Raw genomic sequence first — 15,993 nt, 5'->3', positions numbered from 1 at the left:
TCCAACGGCGTGGTCCAGATTCTGGCCCTGCAATATCTGCCTGTGTTTCAGCTTGCAACTCGGTCTGGGTGCAGTTTAAGAGGTGAGCCGGTTTGTAGGACTGTGGTTGCCTCTTTTTTTTTTTTTTCCCCAACCAGTTTCCCACTACCTGCCATTTGTCTCTTGTTTGTGACCTGCTACAGCCTGGCCTGCGCATATTTCACGTCTCTTGCTCGCCTGTTCCATTTGTTTGCCGGCCCACATCCGATCCCCTCCATGACTACCACACCACACCACTGGATTTGGAGGATGTAGCGAGCAGGCTAAAAGGAGCCAGGGCCAGAGAGGTGGGTTGTGGACAATGAGAGCACTGTTTCCAACAAGTGCTAGGCGCTGGTGGGCTCCACCTCCCAAGAGAAAGCGGGCTGCTTTAGGCCGGTGTGGCTTGCTGGGGTCGGTGGCGGCCCACCATCAGTATAGCTATTGCCTCCTCTCTCTAGCAAACACAGCTGCTGGGCTTTGCAGCAGCTCCCTGACTTCACCAACCTCCAAACCAAGGCAAAACATTCAATTTTCGAATTCTGCGGAGTAACCTCAGTAGAGTGACCTGATTTACTTTGACTGGCTTATTGCTGCTCACATCAACAGGTGGTAAAATTAGTAGGCCCAACCTGCAGGAGCAGATTTAGTTTTGGCAGACCATCTGGTCTCATGGCGACGTGGCCATGTGGATCCGGATTCCTGATTACTGGTCACTCAAGTGACATCATCCAGTATTTACTCAAGTAACTTTACTTGCAGAGAAGCCTACAGAGACCCATGGAGTTGGTGGGGGTGTGCGTTCCACGGCCTTTTGGAGTATTCTGGACTCTCTCCTTGTGTCCTTCCTCTTTGCCTCCTCTGGCACTCCTTGGTTTCGACCTTTGCAGTGGTGCCCTCCCCATCGTGCTGCAGGGGGGTTCGGGTGTTGCTGTTGAGCTGGGTGAGTGCTGTTTGGCAGCAAAGTACGAGTGCACAGGGAGTGGGGGCTGGGGGTTCAGAAGAGGTTGAGGCAGAGTTTGCTATGGGTGGGGTGTCAGCTGGTAGCTCAGGTGTGGCTTGCGGTTTGTAATCTGGTAACAATTTTGGTGCCCGAAGCAGGTGAGTAAAGTTGGTGAAGTTGGCAGCCAGGTTGCAGCAGTTGCATTTTTTTTTTTTTTTTTTTTTACAACTGTCACTGAATGGTGCTGGTACTAGAGCCATCATTGAAGATGCTCTGACACTCAGTGATAATTGCATTAGTATTACTCTTACTCTATTTGCGTAGTACTCTTACTCCTCAACTTACCTTCTTTCTTACGGAGATGGCCATTGGTAACGATCAAGTAGCTGACGTGCCCCTTCCCTCTTCATCGTCACATGGGCTTTTTCATGTCATGAAGCCAAATTGGCCAAAGTTCGCTCCATTCTTCAAATTTAAGTCCGCTTTGTAGATCTTCCTGTGTAACAGAAGTAGGGGTTGTATCTAGGGCAAGTAGCCCTTGTAGTGACCTAGAGATGGGTCCTGTGGACGCTGAGATATTGGTTTTGGTTCCAAACAGACATATTGTGATTGAACTTTGCAAGTGGCTCACCTAATGCACAGGGGCTTGGTCTTAAACCTGTTCCAGTAGATCTTTTGACCTCTCATCGTGGTCAAGATGTGTCTCCAGTCTTAAAAAAAAAAAACACATGTAATATGGAGAATTTTTCCTAGCTGTATGGTGATGAGCCGGGGGGGGGGGGGGGGGGGGGTAGCGTGCCAGGTGTGTTGGCGGACTTTACAGTGTCGGACATAAGTATTTTTAGTGACCAGAATCAGCTCAGGGAGGCATGTTTGAAATTGTCTGCTGTTTCGGGGGGAGAGGCTAACTTGAACCAGGTCTCACAGTGCTTGCCCAGCCACCCTTCTTTGCCTGCTTAGTATAGAGGTACTCCCTTTTTTAAGGGTCTCCTCGTGGAATTCAATGAATTGTGAATCATGTATATCCTCGGGGGTACAAGGTTTTGTGCAGTATGTTAATCAGGAAAGGGGATAGAAAGGTGAGGGAAATGCCTCATCTGAAATTGTTCTCTATTGAGAACGTTTTATCTTCTATTTTATCTTTATTGGAAAGATAGGTCTCTAACTCTGATCATGTATTAGATGTATTGTCTCCAGTTCTTTTGGGGGTCCAGCACCTTACCTTCTCTGATCTATGTCAAACAAAGGGGCAAGAGGTAAAAGTGGTGAAATTGCAGGTCACCCAAGCTAACCTGGTGGTAAATGGCAGATTAAAAGAAATTGGCATTCAGGTGGGTAAGCCTTGCGGTCTTGGGGTTTCTCCCTCTGGGGTAAAAAATGGAGAAACTAGAGACAAACAGGAGGGAGATCATTTGTATTCATTAAAATATTTATTTCAGGGGTGCTGTCATGATGAGCAAGAGGCAAAATCAACGGAGAATCCCTTAAACGTTTTTCTGATTTTTAATAAAGGGGTAAAGTCTTCTGGTGGTGCTCCTCCCCCTCTTGTTTGATCTTTTGTTGATCTTCCTAAGGTGCCCTTTTTACGGGAGCCCCCAGAGGGTGAGGACTATCTTGGGGTGTTACAGGGTAAAATGCTTCAGGGGGAAAAAGAAACAAATCATGAAATGCAGGTCAAACAAATAAGGTTTGCAGGTGTTCCGGACAAGTCCATATCTCTTGATCGGCCAACAAATAATGAAATGTTGAGTAATGATCCATTGCAGGAAACCTGGGTTTGTTCTGATTGTAAGTATGAGAATTATTTTGTTTTCTCTTGTGTAGCAAAACCTTCCGGAAAAAGCCATGTTAGTAGAGGAAACACTATTTTACTTAGCAATGATATCAATTGAAATCCAAAGGTATTTGTTCATCCCTCAAATCTTTGCCTGTGCCTAGATTTACCATTGCTTAACGAAAATGGAGGGTTGTCATCTTATTTTGCTTGTAACATGTATATATTGTCCCCGGGTAAGTCTCAGGATAGCCTGGTCAATTCCATGTTTTCATTTGTTCGTAGCATTAGCCTTCTGCAGGAATTTCCAAATTTCCTTTGGTTATTATTGTAGGGGACTTTAATGTTAAAGTATCAAATTCTGGTTGCATGTTGTTTGGTCATACTGAAATGGATGAGCTGAGACTGTTTTACCTGAAAAAGCTAGAACAGCTAGGCGGGGCTTATGTTTTTTATAAAGCCTGAGATTGGATGAATTTATTCTCTTAAATGGCAGATTTCCTGAATACTCTCCTGCTCTTATACTTTTCATTCCCATTGTAGGCAATCTTTAATTGATTATATGGTAGTGCCCCATCAAGTGTTCAGAGTTTGTACACCCTTAGAGATTTTGGGCACTGACTTAAGTGACCATGGTATCCTTTCAATGTCCATTGATTTAGAGCTTAAGGCCCTCAATTCCTGGAACTCTGGGAAAGATAACATAGTTTATAATATATTTAAAGGGTGCGCTTTATGATCACATGAAAACAAAGAATTTGGGCCATAGTATTGAAATAGCAAGTCTGGGCCATCCTGACCCTGTCTTCTTTTCCAAGAAGCAACTGACATTTGCCCAAACTTTTGGGAGCAAAGATGGAGGCAAAAGAGCCAAATCACCTATTAAGATCTCTTGGGCCATAAAAAAAGGTGAATTGTGAAATAAACTCCCCTGTTAGAAAGCAATTTAAATTTTATTTGATTATGAGGCAGGGGGATATTAAATTAAAATGTAATTTTAGGGAAGATGCTACTTAATTTTAATTCTTGTAAATACGGGGTTTTAACAGGCTAGTACTGCGATTCTAGAGTTCCAGCTGAGGCTATTCCAATATAGGACGATGAGTGGACGCAGTATATCTCACAATTATATGCCTGTAGTTAAAGTAGCAGTGGCGAGTTTGTGTTTGTGTTGAAGTACATTTGTTGGAATTATATGACCCACCAACCTGTAAGGAGATTGAGGGATTCATTAAAGGTGCAAGAACTTCGGGTACTGTGGGCCATGATGAACTCCTGATAGCACTTATTAAACAGTAGATTTCCAAATGGGCTGCTTTTTTATGTCCACTGTTCCAGTGTTGCCGTCTGTCTGGTAATATTCCTTTTTCCTGGAAGGAAAGTGTCATGGTACCCTTCAATAGAAAAGGTCTGAAGGCCTCTCCTACCAGTTTTAGACAAGCTCCCTTGCTGGACGCAATAGGCAAATTATTTGCCAAAAGTATATTACTTCATCTTCAGGACTGGGCATTCGGTAATAACCTCATGCTTGCTGAGGAGGCTCGGTTTTGTAAGAACCGTGGTACCCTTGATAATATAACGGCCTTACAAACCTTAATTAAAAAGTATCCCTTGGTATGCCTATTTACACTGCCTTTATTTATTTTCCCCACAGCGTTCAATGGGGTTGACCAAGGGACACTGTGAAGAAAACTGCATTAGGGATTTGTGCTCATCTTTTGAGGCTAATAATTGCCTTGCACTCCTCTACATAGACTTTGGTCTTGATGGGAGGGGAACCAAGGTCTGTCTAGTAGAGTGATGATGTATAATGGCTTAAAGCTGGGGTGCCAGCTTGCGCTTCTTTTTTTCTTTTTTCTTTCTGCTTTACAATCTCAAGAGTTGCCTCGTAGAGTTGGTCAGATAAAGGGGGATCTGCCTAAATTTGACTTAGTGAATGTTGGTTGTCTTCTTTATGCAGACAATGTTATTTTATTGTATTTAACGCCAATAAGCGTACATAGGCGTCTGAGCTGGTGAAGAATACAGAAGAACACTTTTTAAAAATAAACATTTCTAAGAGTAAAGTTATGCTTTTTAGAACAAGGGGGTGTAAAATTAGTAAAAATTTTAACTGGATCGTTGGGAATGCGATGTTGAAAGTGGTGCAGTTCTAATCTTTTATCGGTGGATTCTTCCGAAGCAAAGATCACATATATCAGTGCAAAAGTAAGTCGCTGCCCCGGGCCTTTGCTATTCACAGACTGTATAAGTGCTGTGGACAAAAAGCTTTTCGCACATATCCTCTGTTTATAAGACACAAATACCACCCTCACGGAGTTACACCTGTGAAGTGATGGACGAGCCGCACTGGTACTTTTTTTGAGAAAATTGAGGGGCGAGGATGTAGTCAAATTTGAAATTCTTGACTTCTCCATCTGCTCTTTGGCTAGAACTTGTGTTACCTTCCACCAATGGGCTTGCTATGGCATCAGTCTGAGGGAGTGGAAAGGTTTACTAGGTAGTGAAATGGGTTCTGTGCCAGCTACATTAAGCACAACATTTTACATAGCCTGAAAGGAAGGAAGTGCACGTTATTCTAATTATATAAAAGCTCTAGAAATGTTCTGTCAGAGTGGGGATGTTCTATTTGCAAAACCTCTCTTTAAAAATGTGATTAAAAAATCGTTGTACATAGTGAGTAGGAAAAGAGATATTTTGCTTTGTTCAAAGCAGGCAGGGAATGAAATTATAATAGTAGCATCTGTTAAAAAAAAAAAAAAAAACAACTGTATCTCCTTTGGAATCTTTTACGTGGTGTATAGAGAATTATCTTGCTATTAAGGTAACATTTGTTTCTGTTGTGAGTTATCACAGGAAAATGGGAAAACATTCCGAGAGATGAGAGGTTTTGTGATCTTTGCCTGAACCATGTTCAAGACTTAAACTATGTGATTTTTTTTTTTGTACGTCCGTCTCTTCTTTTAGCATGTCGTCACTTTTTGAGACCATTCTTTTTGAAGCATAATATAAATTTGATAGCTGAGGCTGGTCAATGTTTATATGCCCCTCAGCTCCCCAACTGAAATTTTTGGCACAAAAATGTTGACATTTTGTATTTTTTGAAAATGTTTTACATTTTGTATATACATGTGTAGTTGTCCTTTGTACTGCACTTGAATTGCAGAGAATTTTAAATGCTATTATGCAATTCCAAGTATTGTAATAGATTTGTCACTTATACAGATTTAGGCCGTTTGATGGCCATGCCTATGGATTTTGTATGTCAGTTTTAAATGGATGAAATAATTTATTTTATTATGGTTTTGATACATATTTTGTGAATGCTTTTAATGTTGAATTAAAGACAAGGATGAATTGTTGGATTCTTTGTGGGTATTTCTGTTGAGTTCCATAACACAAAAAAATGAATTGAATTGTAATAACTCTGTGCAGAGAGGTCATCATAAGAACATATGAAAATAGCTGAAGGGGTCATACTAGCCCAAGTGAAAATATAAATGGCTCCTATAATCCCCAGCCTGAATCCAGTCAAAAAGATATTGTCCCATGTTTTAGACCATATGGCCCAGAACCCAAGAGTAGAATAGCCTAGATGAGACCGCTGACTGAAGGACTAAAAGACCAAAAACTCTGTTTTCCTCAGCCTGTAGCGCCCTGTCTTCTTACAACCCCAAACTCTAGGTCCATGGGTTAATACTAGTAAACATTTGATGTTGTACACTTCTAGGGCTGTGGTAATAGGTTTCCTTCCTGTGGTAGACGCCAAATTAAACAAAAACCTAACGGTGTTAGAAAATCACTGCATTCTCTTGGCCAGGCACAGAGCCCATGGGCCCTGCGACTTGAAAGTTACTCCTGACCAAGAGAAGTCATAAGTTCTTGAGATTGCTTTACCGTGGATAGCCAGGCAGCGGAAATTACGATTTCTAGTGCTGCAGGCTGTTACAAAAGTTTAAGTTAGATTGGTTTCCAAATTTAACTGGGCCATAAAGTCATCAAAGGCATCCAGCAAAGTTTGAGCCAGTTCAAGGTTCTAGATAGCACAACTATGTTGGCGTATAATAAAACAGACTCCACTTTATTCTTAACAATGGCCATATCCCTGTGCTTTCCAATAAATGGTGCTTCTAGCCCATTAATGTACAATAGAAATAACTGTGCCAAAGTCACCAGGACAATTCAAAAGACTCTGCACATTCACAACTTGCTCCATTTCTAACTGAAACTTTTAGGTCACAGTGCAACGCATGTAAGAAAGCAACAATACCGTTAAGGATTAATGATTTGAGTCTGCAAGTCTTTAAAAAAAAAACGTAGGGAACAGTGTGAATGGATAGTAGTGAAGGACATATGAAAAACCTAGAAGGGAGTCCATTTTAAATAGTGCACCGGGGCCGACCATAGTGAGTGGCAGGGACACCCATTCCCTGAGATCATACTTCACTTTTGATGCAGTGGTATTCTGTTTAATTCGCAGTAACGCTGTTGGGAAAGGGCAGTTGTCATGTCAAGGGAACAGAAAATGTCTCAAGACACCAGTAGTCTGGTCTCCCTTGACCTCATCCTCGCATCTCCTCATATCTGGACCATAGTAGTTTTCCTCCATTTCTCCCTAAGTTTTGAGGCATCCCCATAGATGTGCAGAAGTGGATATGTAACTGAACAACTAGGTCCTAAACAACGATAGCCTAGACCACTACTGCGAAACAACTAAAAAGTCTCTACACCGAAGTACTGAACAACTACTGTCTAAACAACGATTTTTCCTGAATAACGATTGCCTGAACAACAAATTTTAAGGTAAGTATTTTTTTTTTTAATGGTTTATTAGTTGTTTAGAATTTTTATATACAAATATGTATATATACATTCTAAACAACTTATATATATTTATATATATTATTTATATATATATATATATATATATATATATATATATAAAATTCTAAACAATATATATATATAATATATATATATTTTAAACAACTAATAAAACATTTAAAAACAAAAAACAATACTTACCTCAAAATTTGTTGTTAAGGCAATCGTTATTCATGCAAAATCGTTGTTTAGACCGATTTTGTTCAGTACTTTGTTGTAGAGACTTTTTAGTTGTTTAGCATAGTGGTTCAGGCAAGTAGTGGTTTAGACCTCGTTCAGGATGTGTCCCGCAGAAGTTCCATCAGGCAGAGAATAGTGGTGTGGGGATGTTGGAGATAGAGTAATATGTCCCCTGCGTGAAGAGAGATTCTAACTTCCTGTCTCCCCTTCCACTCCAAGCTATGCCATTGTGCATCCACTTTTATCAGTTCCATAAGGGGTTCCTTCACGAGGGCAAAAAGCAAAAGAGAAAATGGGCAGCTCTGACTAGTCCCTCTGTCTATAGGGAAGAGGGGGGCAGTATACCATTGACTTTAACCTAGGCCCACAAACCAGTGTAAAGGGTTTCGACCTAGCAGAGGAACTGAGGGCTAAATTGTATCTTACAAAGGGACACCCATTAGAAAAAGCCAGTGTATGGTGTCTAAATCTCAATGTATATCCACAAGGAGTTGGGTGCTATCCTTCAGTAATTCATCCGCACAGGACAGGGCCAGATGTAAATGGTGTAGACAGTCATTGGTGCTACTGTTGCGCATAAAACCATTTTGGTCCGCGCTCCACTTTAGCCAGGTGAGTGGCCATAATCTTGGAAAGGATTTTAGATTAGATATTTATTACTGCTATAGGGTGGTAGGATGCACAGTCCACAGTCAATCTCTCTGTTTTAAGGATGACTCATATGGTTTTCCTCGTAAATCATAGGGCAACGAACAATCAACGTCTGTAGGAGAGGTGCAAGTAGTGAGGTGCATCTCTTGAAAAATTCCAAATGAAAGTCATCGAGGCCAGGGGGTTTATTAGAGGGCATCAATATTATAGCTTGTAATATCTCAGTTGTGGAGAGACAGTGGTCTAAATCAGCTCTTTTCTACTTTAGGAGGGCTTGTACTGGAAGGCTACATATAATGGGGTTATCTGTTGCCAATGAGCATATAGAATACTGTAGTAAGAGGTACATTCGGTTTCTATGGGTAGTGCTTTTCAAACCGTTTCACCAGTAATGGTGTGCAAACCTACTGACACTATTGACATGTGCAAGCAAGTAAATACATTTTCCTGCCTTGTCACCCATCTTGTAAACACTCCCTGGGAGTGAAACCAGCCTAGGTGTCTAGGAGCTTTTGCTTGAAAGCTGTTTGGGCCAGATCGTTGGTGTTAGCAGTATCTACATGCTCAAGGTGAGTTACGTCTTGTTCAAGTCGTAAGAACCTGCCACTTGTTCTCTAGTTTTGCCTCATATATAAGGCAGTGTCCCCTCCAAGCACTCCCTGCCCCGACTGTTCTGAAAGCATCCCAAAGTGTGGCCAGAGAGGAGACTTGTGCCTCATAAAAATCAAAATACTCTGGGAGTCTGTGTCAAATTGAGTGCTCATTATAACATTGAAATCTCCACCAATGACAGTCAGGCCTGGGGTGGAGTTAGGTATAAGCTGGGTGACCGTCTTCAATGTGGGGTCTAGCAACTGAGGGGCGAGCTACATACTGATAAGCTTCCAAATATGACTCTTGTAGATTCCTGTGACCATTAGATAGTGATCCTAGGGACCAGTTGATACATTATGTATAACGGGTGGAAAGGTTTCCCTTAAGAGGATAGCCAACCCTCTGGAGCCCACAGTGTATGAGAGTGGTACACTGAAGTAACCATGCCTGCCCAGACAGGAGCATTTTGTCCCCAGGAAGCTGGTCTCCTGAAACATAAAGACAGCGGGTTGGAATCTTTTAACATACAACATAAACACTCCCCTTCTGAATATCTGTAACACCATTGACGCTCCAGGATATTATACTATAGCCCTTAAGGGGTCCAAAGGCTAGGTCTGGGGGTCATCTGAAGTGGGTGTAGGTCAAACTGTACTTTGTGAGGAGGATTTAACCTCATGGCCCTGCAACTTGATAAAGAGGAGCCAACAGTAAAATATTACATACCAAAGTCCATAATGTGCAGTAACTGAACTACAATCCCTCCCCAACTGTATGCTTCTTCCTATGAAGCATCTGTCGCCCTAACTGCAAAATCCAACACAAGAGACCCAAACAGAACTAAATGGATGGTGTCAACTGTGGAGGAGGCGAGGACAGCCCATAGAGGTGGTGATTTGTGAGACATATCAGATAAGTATAACAGTGCGAGGAAGGTCTAGCAGGCCTCAGCCACTCAGCCTCCTCTACCGCAGCCCTACCTCTACCCCAAAGATACAGGGCTCGGGTGTCTAGGGCTTTGAGGAATTGCGTCCTCTGACTTGTCTTTCCTTCTGTTTCTCCAGATGTGGTGCAGAAGTTGCCAGAAAGCATTGCTCTCTTTCCCTCTGGTCAGTGACCCGAGGCTCTCTCAGGTTTCTTGGAAGAACAGAGATGTATCTTTATAGATAAGTTTAAGGTATGCAGGGAACTGTAGTATGTACTGTATTTTCTTGGCCCTGAGCTTTTCCTTCATAGTCAGAAACTTGTGGCTATGTTGTACTTTAAGGGTATAGCTGGGGAAGAGCATGACATGGGCTGGCCCACAATGGAGTTTACCTAGTTTACTGGCTTGACGTAGTATAACATCTCTGGCCACAAAGTTCAGGAGCCTGGCAATTATTGATCACGAGGGGATGGGAGTGTTTGTTCCTGCAGGCGGCATATTGCCATAGACCTATGTGCTTTATCCACTATGATACAGAACGACAATTCCTCTGCCACGAGACATGACCTCAGCCACTCAGTGTGTTGGGTGGGCTCCTCTTCCCTCGCATTTTCAGCCCTCAACTCCAGATGACAAATCCTACTTTGGAGAGCTTATATTCTGTCTGAAGTGTACAAGCACAGTCTTCTGTGTCAGATTGTCAACCTCTGCCTCCGTATTCAACCGTATTCCAGAGACACAGACGGAGCAGTGATAGTTCAAGACTTATCTCATCAATTTTACCAACAACAGAAGTTCTTGACTCCTGAATGGCTTGCAGTATGGAGGCTGTGGAGTCTGGCAGGGCACTAACTCCAGGTGTTCCCACATCACTGGACTTCTGGTTGTCGAAATTGGAAGTGGGCCCAGTGAAATTATCTATGTTGCCCTGTCCGGGTTGGTTAGAAATCTTGCCTTTGCCCAAAATCGGTGTAAGGTTGTCACAGTGGAAATGAAGAGGTCACAAAATGGGGAAAAGGAGACCGGGGAATATGGTGCCACCAGATAGATTTGGTGTGTGTCCAGCAAGAACGGGGAGACCGCACCCCACTTCTCCCTCCAGATGAAGAGGTTGAGAGGCCCCTGAACCATATTTCCAGAAGGGCAAGTAGAGTCCCAGTTGTATCAGGCCTCTGGAGAAAGAACTCTCCAAGGGTGTGATTGTTTCCTTGGAAATCACCGCAGCGTCCCCACTGCATTGCCTGAGCACCAGGAGCGCACCCCCATCTGCAGGGCATGGGAATGAAGTAGCTGCCGTCAGGGGCTGTGCTGCAATGTGCACAGCACATCAAATGCATATATGGGGTGCGGATTATAAAACGAGTCCACTGAGGCACAACACATCTGCAGATAGGACCCAAACCTCCAGATCCTGCCCGCCACTGATCACAGCGATGTAGCGGCCTACTGCTCCTATAGGAACCAGCCTGTGGTATCAGAACCACCACCAGGCAAGGGGTCCCGGGTACCCCCTCTCAGTGTTGCACGTTCATCATGTCTTCCCTGGAAATGGCCATCGGGGAGCACAGTCTCACACAGTCCCTTGTTGTGGGGGGGATCACTTACTGTTGGTGACATCCCCAGCTCAGATTAGAGGCACTACTGCTTCCCAGGACAGCTTGTCTCATCCGTCAGTATTTCTGACAATTCGCAACCACACAATCGCTTGGGCAGTGGGAAGGGCACAGGCCACGTTCCCTCATCTGGGCCGCTCTCCACTCTAAAGTTGCTTTTTGCGATGACAGGGCTGAGGGCACCTCCAGCCAATGGTCTGGGCGCTCCCAATAAATCGGACCATCAGACGTCGTCAGTCGCTGTTGGAAGAGGCCAGCAGGTTGTCCACTGTGATTGTCACCCAGAATTGCGATGTCACCGCAACCTGGTACCAGGGCCCCAGCAACAAGGTAGTCCCACAATGTTTACAGTTTGGGGAAGACTGGATTAGTTGCGCCAGTGTCTCTACCCTCGGGCGCCAATATGCGGATGGCACAGGACTGTGTGCAGAGCTCAGAATCAAGTGTTCTCTGTCTTCGGCCGCTGTCACACCACCTCAAGCTGATGCATTTTTAATAGATGCTCCCTGGAAGGAACATATACCATAATGTTACCTAGTAATATGGTACTTGGGATACAGAACTACAAACCTAACGTATTGGTATGGTATATGATGGGAACTTTTCTTTCCTTGCGTTAATCATTGACTGTAATATTCACTTAAGTGTAGTACTCTGCCCCTGTAACTTACGTAGGTGGCCGGTCAGTGTGGTGCCGGAGCAGAAATTCCCTTCCACTGTCTGGATATGGTTTGCTGCATCCTGCTTTTCCAATAGAGCCCGTGGGTGAATGGCTGTTTCAATCCTTAGGCACTCTGTCATTCTAGCTTGGATCCTTCATTGATTAAAAACTGATAACGTATGGACTGGTTTCAAAAGGACATGAGATCATCCAGTAATTACCACGTTCTGGACAGTCACTCCTAATGGCATCCATTTCAAACCAGCAATTTCCAATAGAAAACAAGTGTGAACAGCGCAATGACATACTTTCTTAAGATTTGGGATAAACTGTATATCCCAGCTTTGATAAACTAAATCATGTGCCTATCATGTGAGTGGTAAAACAGGTATGTTAGGTGTTTCATGATGGAAAACGTAGAAAAGTAAATGGAGTGAAAGTATTCTGAATCCAGCTGGGTCCTGTCTGGATCTGTCTAGTCATGGTCATTGAATGCCATCTTTACTGTTGGAGTGGGAGGTGGATCTGAGCTGATGGGAGCAAGTGCTTCTGAAGTGGTTGCCCACCTCAATTCCCACCTCCTCCTTTGTTTGTTCAGACCATGGTTTGTGATGTAGCATTTTTCACTGTTTGCAGGAATCCAATGCTCACCAAGGTCGACAGACCTTTTGACCCAGTTAGCAGCGTGGTAGACCCATCAACAAATGTTTTCATTGCCCCAAACAATTTAAACACCATGACCAATGTGGTCACAGAAGGAAAACTCCAATCAGGAATAAAGTTAAAAGATTTATTACAAAAACAAGCTCAAAGTCATGAAGACAATGCACAAAACCAAGTTATAAAGATAAATAATCACCAAGGGTTGTCCAAGGCGTCAGAATAGATTGCGGTGAACTAGCATCACTAAGACTAGGCATTCAAGAAAAATAAGACATAGCATCAATAAGAATATCTGAGACACTGATAAAACGCTTTGCTCAGAATTTACAATCATTAATCAATAAAATTTAGCAGAGTCAATAGTCTTTGGCTGGGCACAGGCCAACCCTACAACTAACCAAATCAGGGAAATAGATGTGGGGGATAAAAAACACATGTGGGCAAACGTAAAAAAATTACAAAAATAATTTGGAAAAAGGTAATCTCGTACTGCAGGTCACTAACTAAGTTTGGCAAAAGATAGGTTAAAAAAAGGAAAGCGTCAGCATCTCAGAAGCCCAGTCACGAGTCTTCTGAAAGGAAAATGTAAATTATCGTTTAATCTAAAAAGGGCATTTTAAAGGTAAGGACAAATGGCAGCGAGGAGGATACCTCTCCAAGGGTTCAACATTGAGGGAATCCTTATCAGCAACCCATCAGGTTCAACAAGCCATCTGCAAGCATCTGAGTCTGCACAGGTCTTCTCAGGAAATTGCTGCAGACTACTCAAGACTAACTATGGCTGCGAAAAGTTTAAATGTCCAGCAGTATTTTAAACTTCACAAAACATTCTGATTCATCAAAGGTATCAGTTCATTTCATGTCATATAAGCATGATCCATTGGGAAATAATCGTATGACTCCTGATTGAAACAGTCCGGTTTCTCTCCTGTGTGAATACAAACAGGGTTGAAACCAGTGTGCAAGCAAACTCAGTCCATGTTCCTGCAATGTACAGCTTTCAAGGACAAAAGAATACATCTTTCTGGGTTGAAACAAGAAGATCCATTACAAAAGATATTTGCTTCTCATGGGAACAAAATCTGAAAGAAGACTTCACTTCAAAAGAATAATTCAACACTTTAACATGACTAGAAAATGCAAGCTTTGCAGGCCTCACTTATGCTAACACAAAATCACAATAATAAATTCATCTAATACATTTTAGTAAAACACGTTCTACGCAAACTTAAAAATTCAACATGAACAGTATTTCATTAATATGAGTAATATATTTCATATAAATTGTAAAGCTTTTTTTACTGCATTCCTTAAGTACAACAGAGAAGTGTATTTTTCTCACTTACACATATTGTAAAACCCATTAATCATTTATTTAAAAAAATTCAATATTGTTTCTGTATACTCTTAGTCTAAAGTCTAAATTAGATTTTAACAGAAACGTTATCCTTCTAACATGATTTAATTCAAAATGCACTAAAGTAGAAGTCAGAAATATACACAATGGCACATATAAACTACGTGTCAGTGTAGCTTTCTACGTTAGTTTTTCACTCTTTTACTTTCATAAACTCAAACTGTCACGTCTTGATGATTTTAGCGACACGAGGGACAGCACTACATTTTAAGCTCTATCAACTGTATTAAGCGGGAAGGCCCAAGCTTGAATGTACTTCAATTCCACCTGCGAAGTGGAAGCAGTACCGTGACTTAGAATAGAATGATAGGGACTGTTTAAACATCAGCACTGAGCGGTGTGAAACTTTTCACAAAAATCTGCACATTGAAATTAGTTCACTGTCAGATATCATTCTGAAAGAGAAAAGTCAGTAATGGTGGTGACCGTTAAAGGCATCAGTTACACCTTTTTAGGGTCGACCTGCGTCACATGCGCTTGCTCATGCGTATCACTTGCGAGACGCTGTAGTAGTTAGAAAAGGGCTCGGAGCCCCGTCCATGTCGCGTCAGTGTCTTTCATTGGTTTGTGGGCTTGCCTTTTAAAATTTGCTTGCTTTCATTAGTGGAAGGCATGCATACGTCATGCCTTTTCCCGTGGTTAGCCCTCCTCATGCGCAGCGAAAAGTACTGAAAACATACGAGGCTTGCTGTTTTCCATCTGCTTGTGGACTTCTTTTTATCTTTTTTCGCAGTGCGATCTCGCTTGGCAGAAGTCGATCGCTTTGCATGACATCAACTCTGTTACATAGTTAATTGCACTTTTGCCGATAGGTTTCACTACGAGTGAACTGCAGCAGCACGATTGCGCTTTTTGTTTTCCATTTAATGTGGCAAGAAAAATCTGGTTGGGAGTTTACAACTGCTAAAAGCTCTAACTCTGAGAAATGCGAGACCCGTTGCATTGCAAATGCTTGTTGATTGTTATGATCAGTGACTTCAGTACCTTAAACTTCAATAGTAAGTTATTTGACATTTTTGTAATAGGTTTAATAATGCAAAGACATCTAGGAACATGTATGCAACTTTGCATTTACATCCACCTGTTTATTTTCCATTCTTTAATAGAATTGCAATGTATAGCATGTGGACATTAAAACTTTTTAATATTGTTTTTACAGGAGATAAGAAATTTAAAAGAAAATATGGTAAGTCATACTTGTTATATAAAACGTAACTATTTGGAGGATTGTAGAAATGATGGACTCCAGCATACCATAGTTCCTGTTTTCAGTGTCTTGTAGATTCTGTTTGCTGTACTTGTGCTACTCCCTTAAATAAATCTGATCATACCAACTTAGTTTTTGGCTTCCAACATCAAACTCCTTCACACTTACAGAGTGTTTTAAAATGTTCACTTTTGCTTTTTTTATGTATAAAAATTTGTTAATCTGCTAGAATTATTTATTTTTCTAAACTGTTGCGGACCCAGGTTAAGAACCTCTAGGTAAGGGTTACTGGCAACTTGGTATGAGAGTGTAAAAATTTGTAAAACTGTTTCAGGGAGAGTGATTTAGGAGTTCCACCTTTAAAATCACTGTCTTTTTTTCAGTAGTTCAGAGGGCATAATCTTTATGTTTAGAGTCCAAGAATATTAATCACATGCTTCGGAAACAGAAATTATTGAATGTT

General features: G+C 41.9%; 1 protein-coding gene across 4 annotated transcripts in view; it reads left to right on the top strand.

The window, feature by feature from the left end:
- The window catches only part of CCDC9 (coiled-coil domain containing 9), a 364,568-nt gene that overhangs the window by 31,559 nt on the left and 317,016 nt on the right, over positions 1 to 15,993 (top strand). For all 4 annotated transcript variants that reach the window (XM_069207573.1, XM_069207570.1, XM_069207571.1 and 1 more), the window contains exon 2: positions 15,483 to 15,509. In XM_069207573.1, coding sequence (XP_069063674.1) covers positions 15,507 to 15,509 — 3 coding nt within the window. In that variant the 5' untranslated portion in view covers positions 15,483 to 15,506. The remainder of the gene's footprint in view (positions 1 to 15,482; positions 15,510 to 15,993) is intronic.

Source organism: Pleurodeles waltl, chromosome 9 (assembly GCF_031143425.1).
Source record: "Pleurodeles waltl isolate 20211129_DDA chromosome 9, aPleWal1.hap1.20221129, whole genome shotgun sequence".
Lineage (NCBI taxonomy): Eukaryota > Metazoa > Chordata > Amphibia > Caudata > Salamandridae > Pleurodeles > Pleurodeles waltl.
This window is presented reverse-complemented; position numbering and strand designations above follow the sequence as displayed.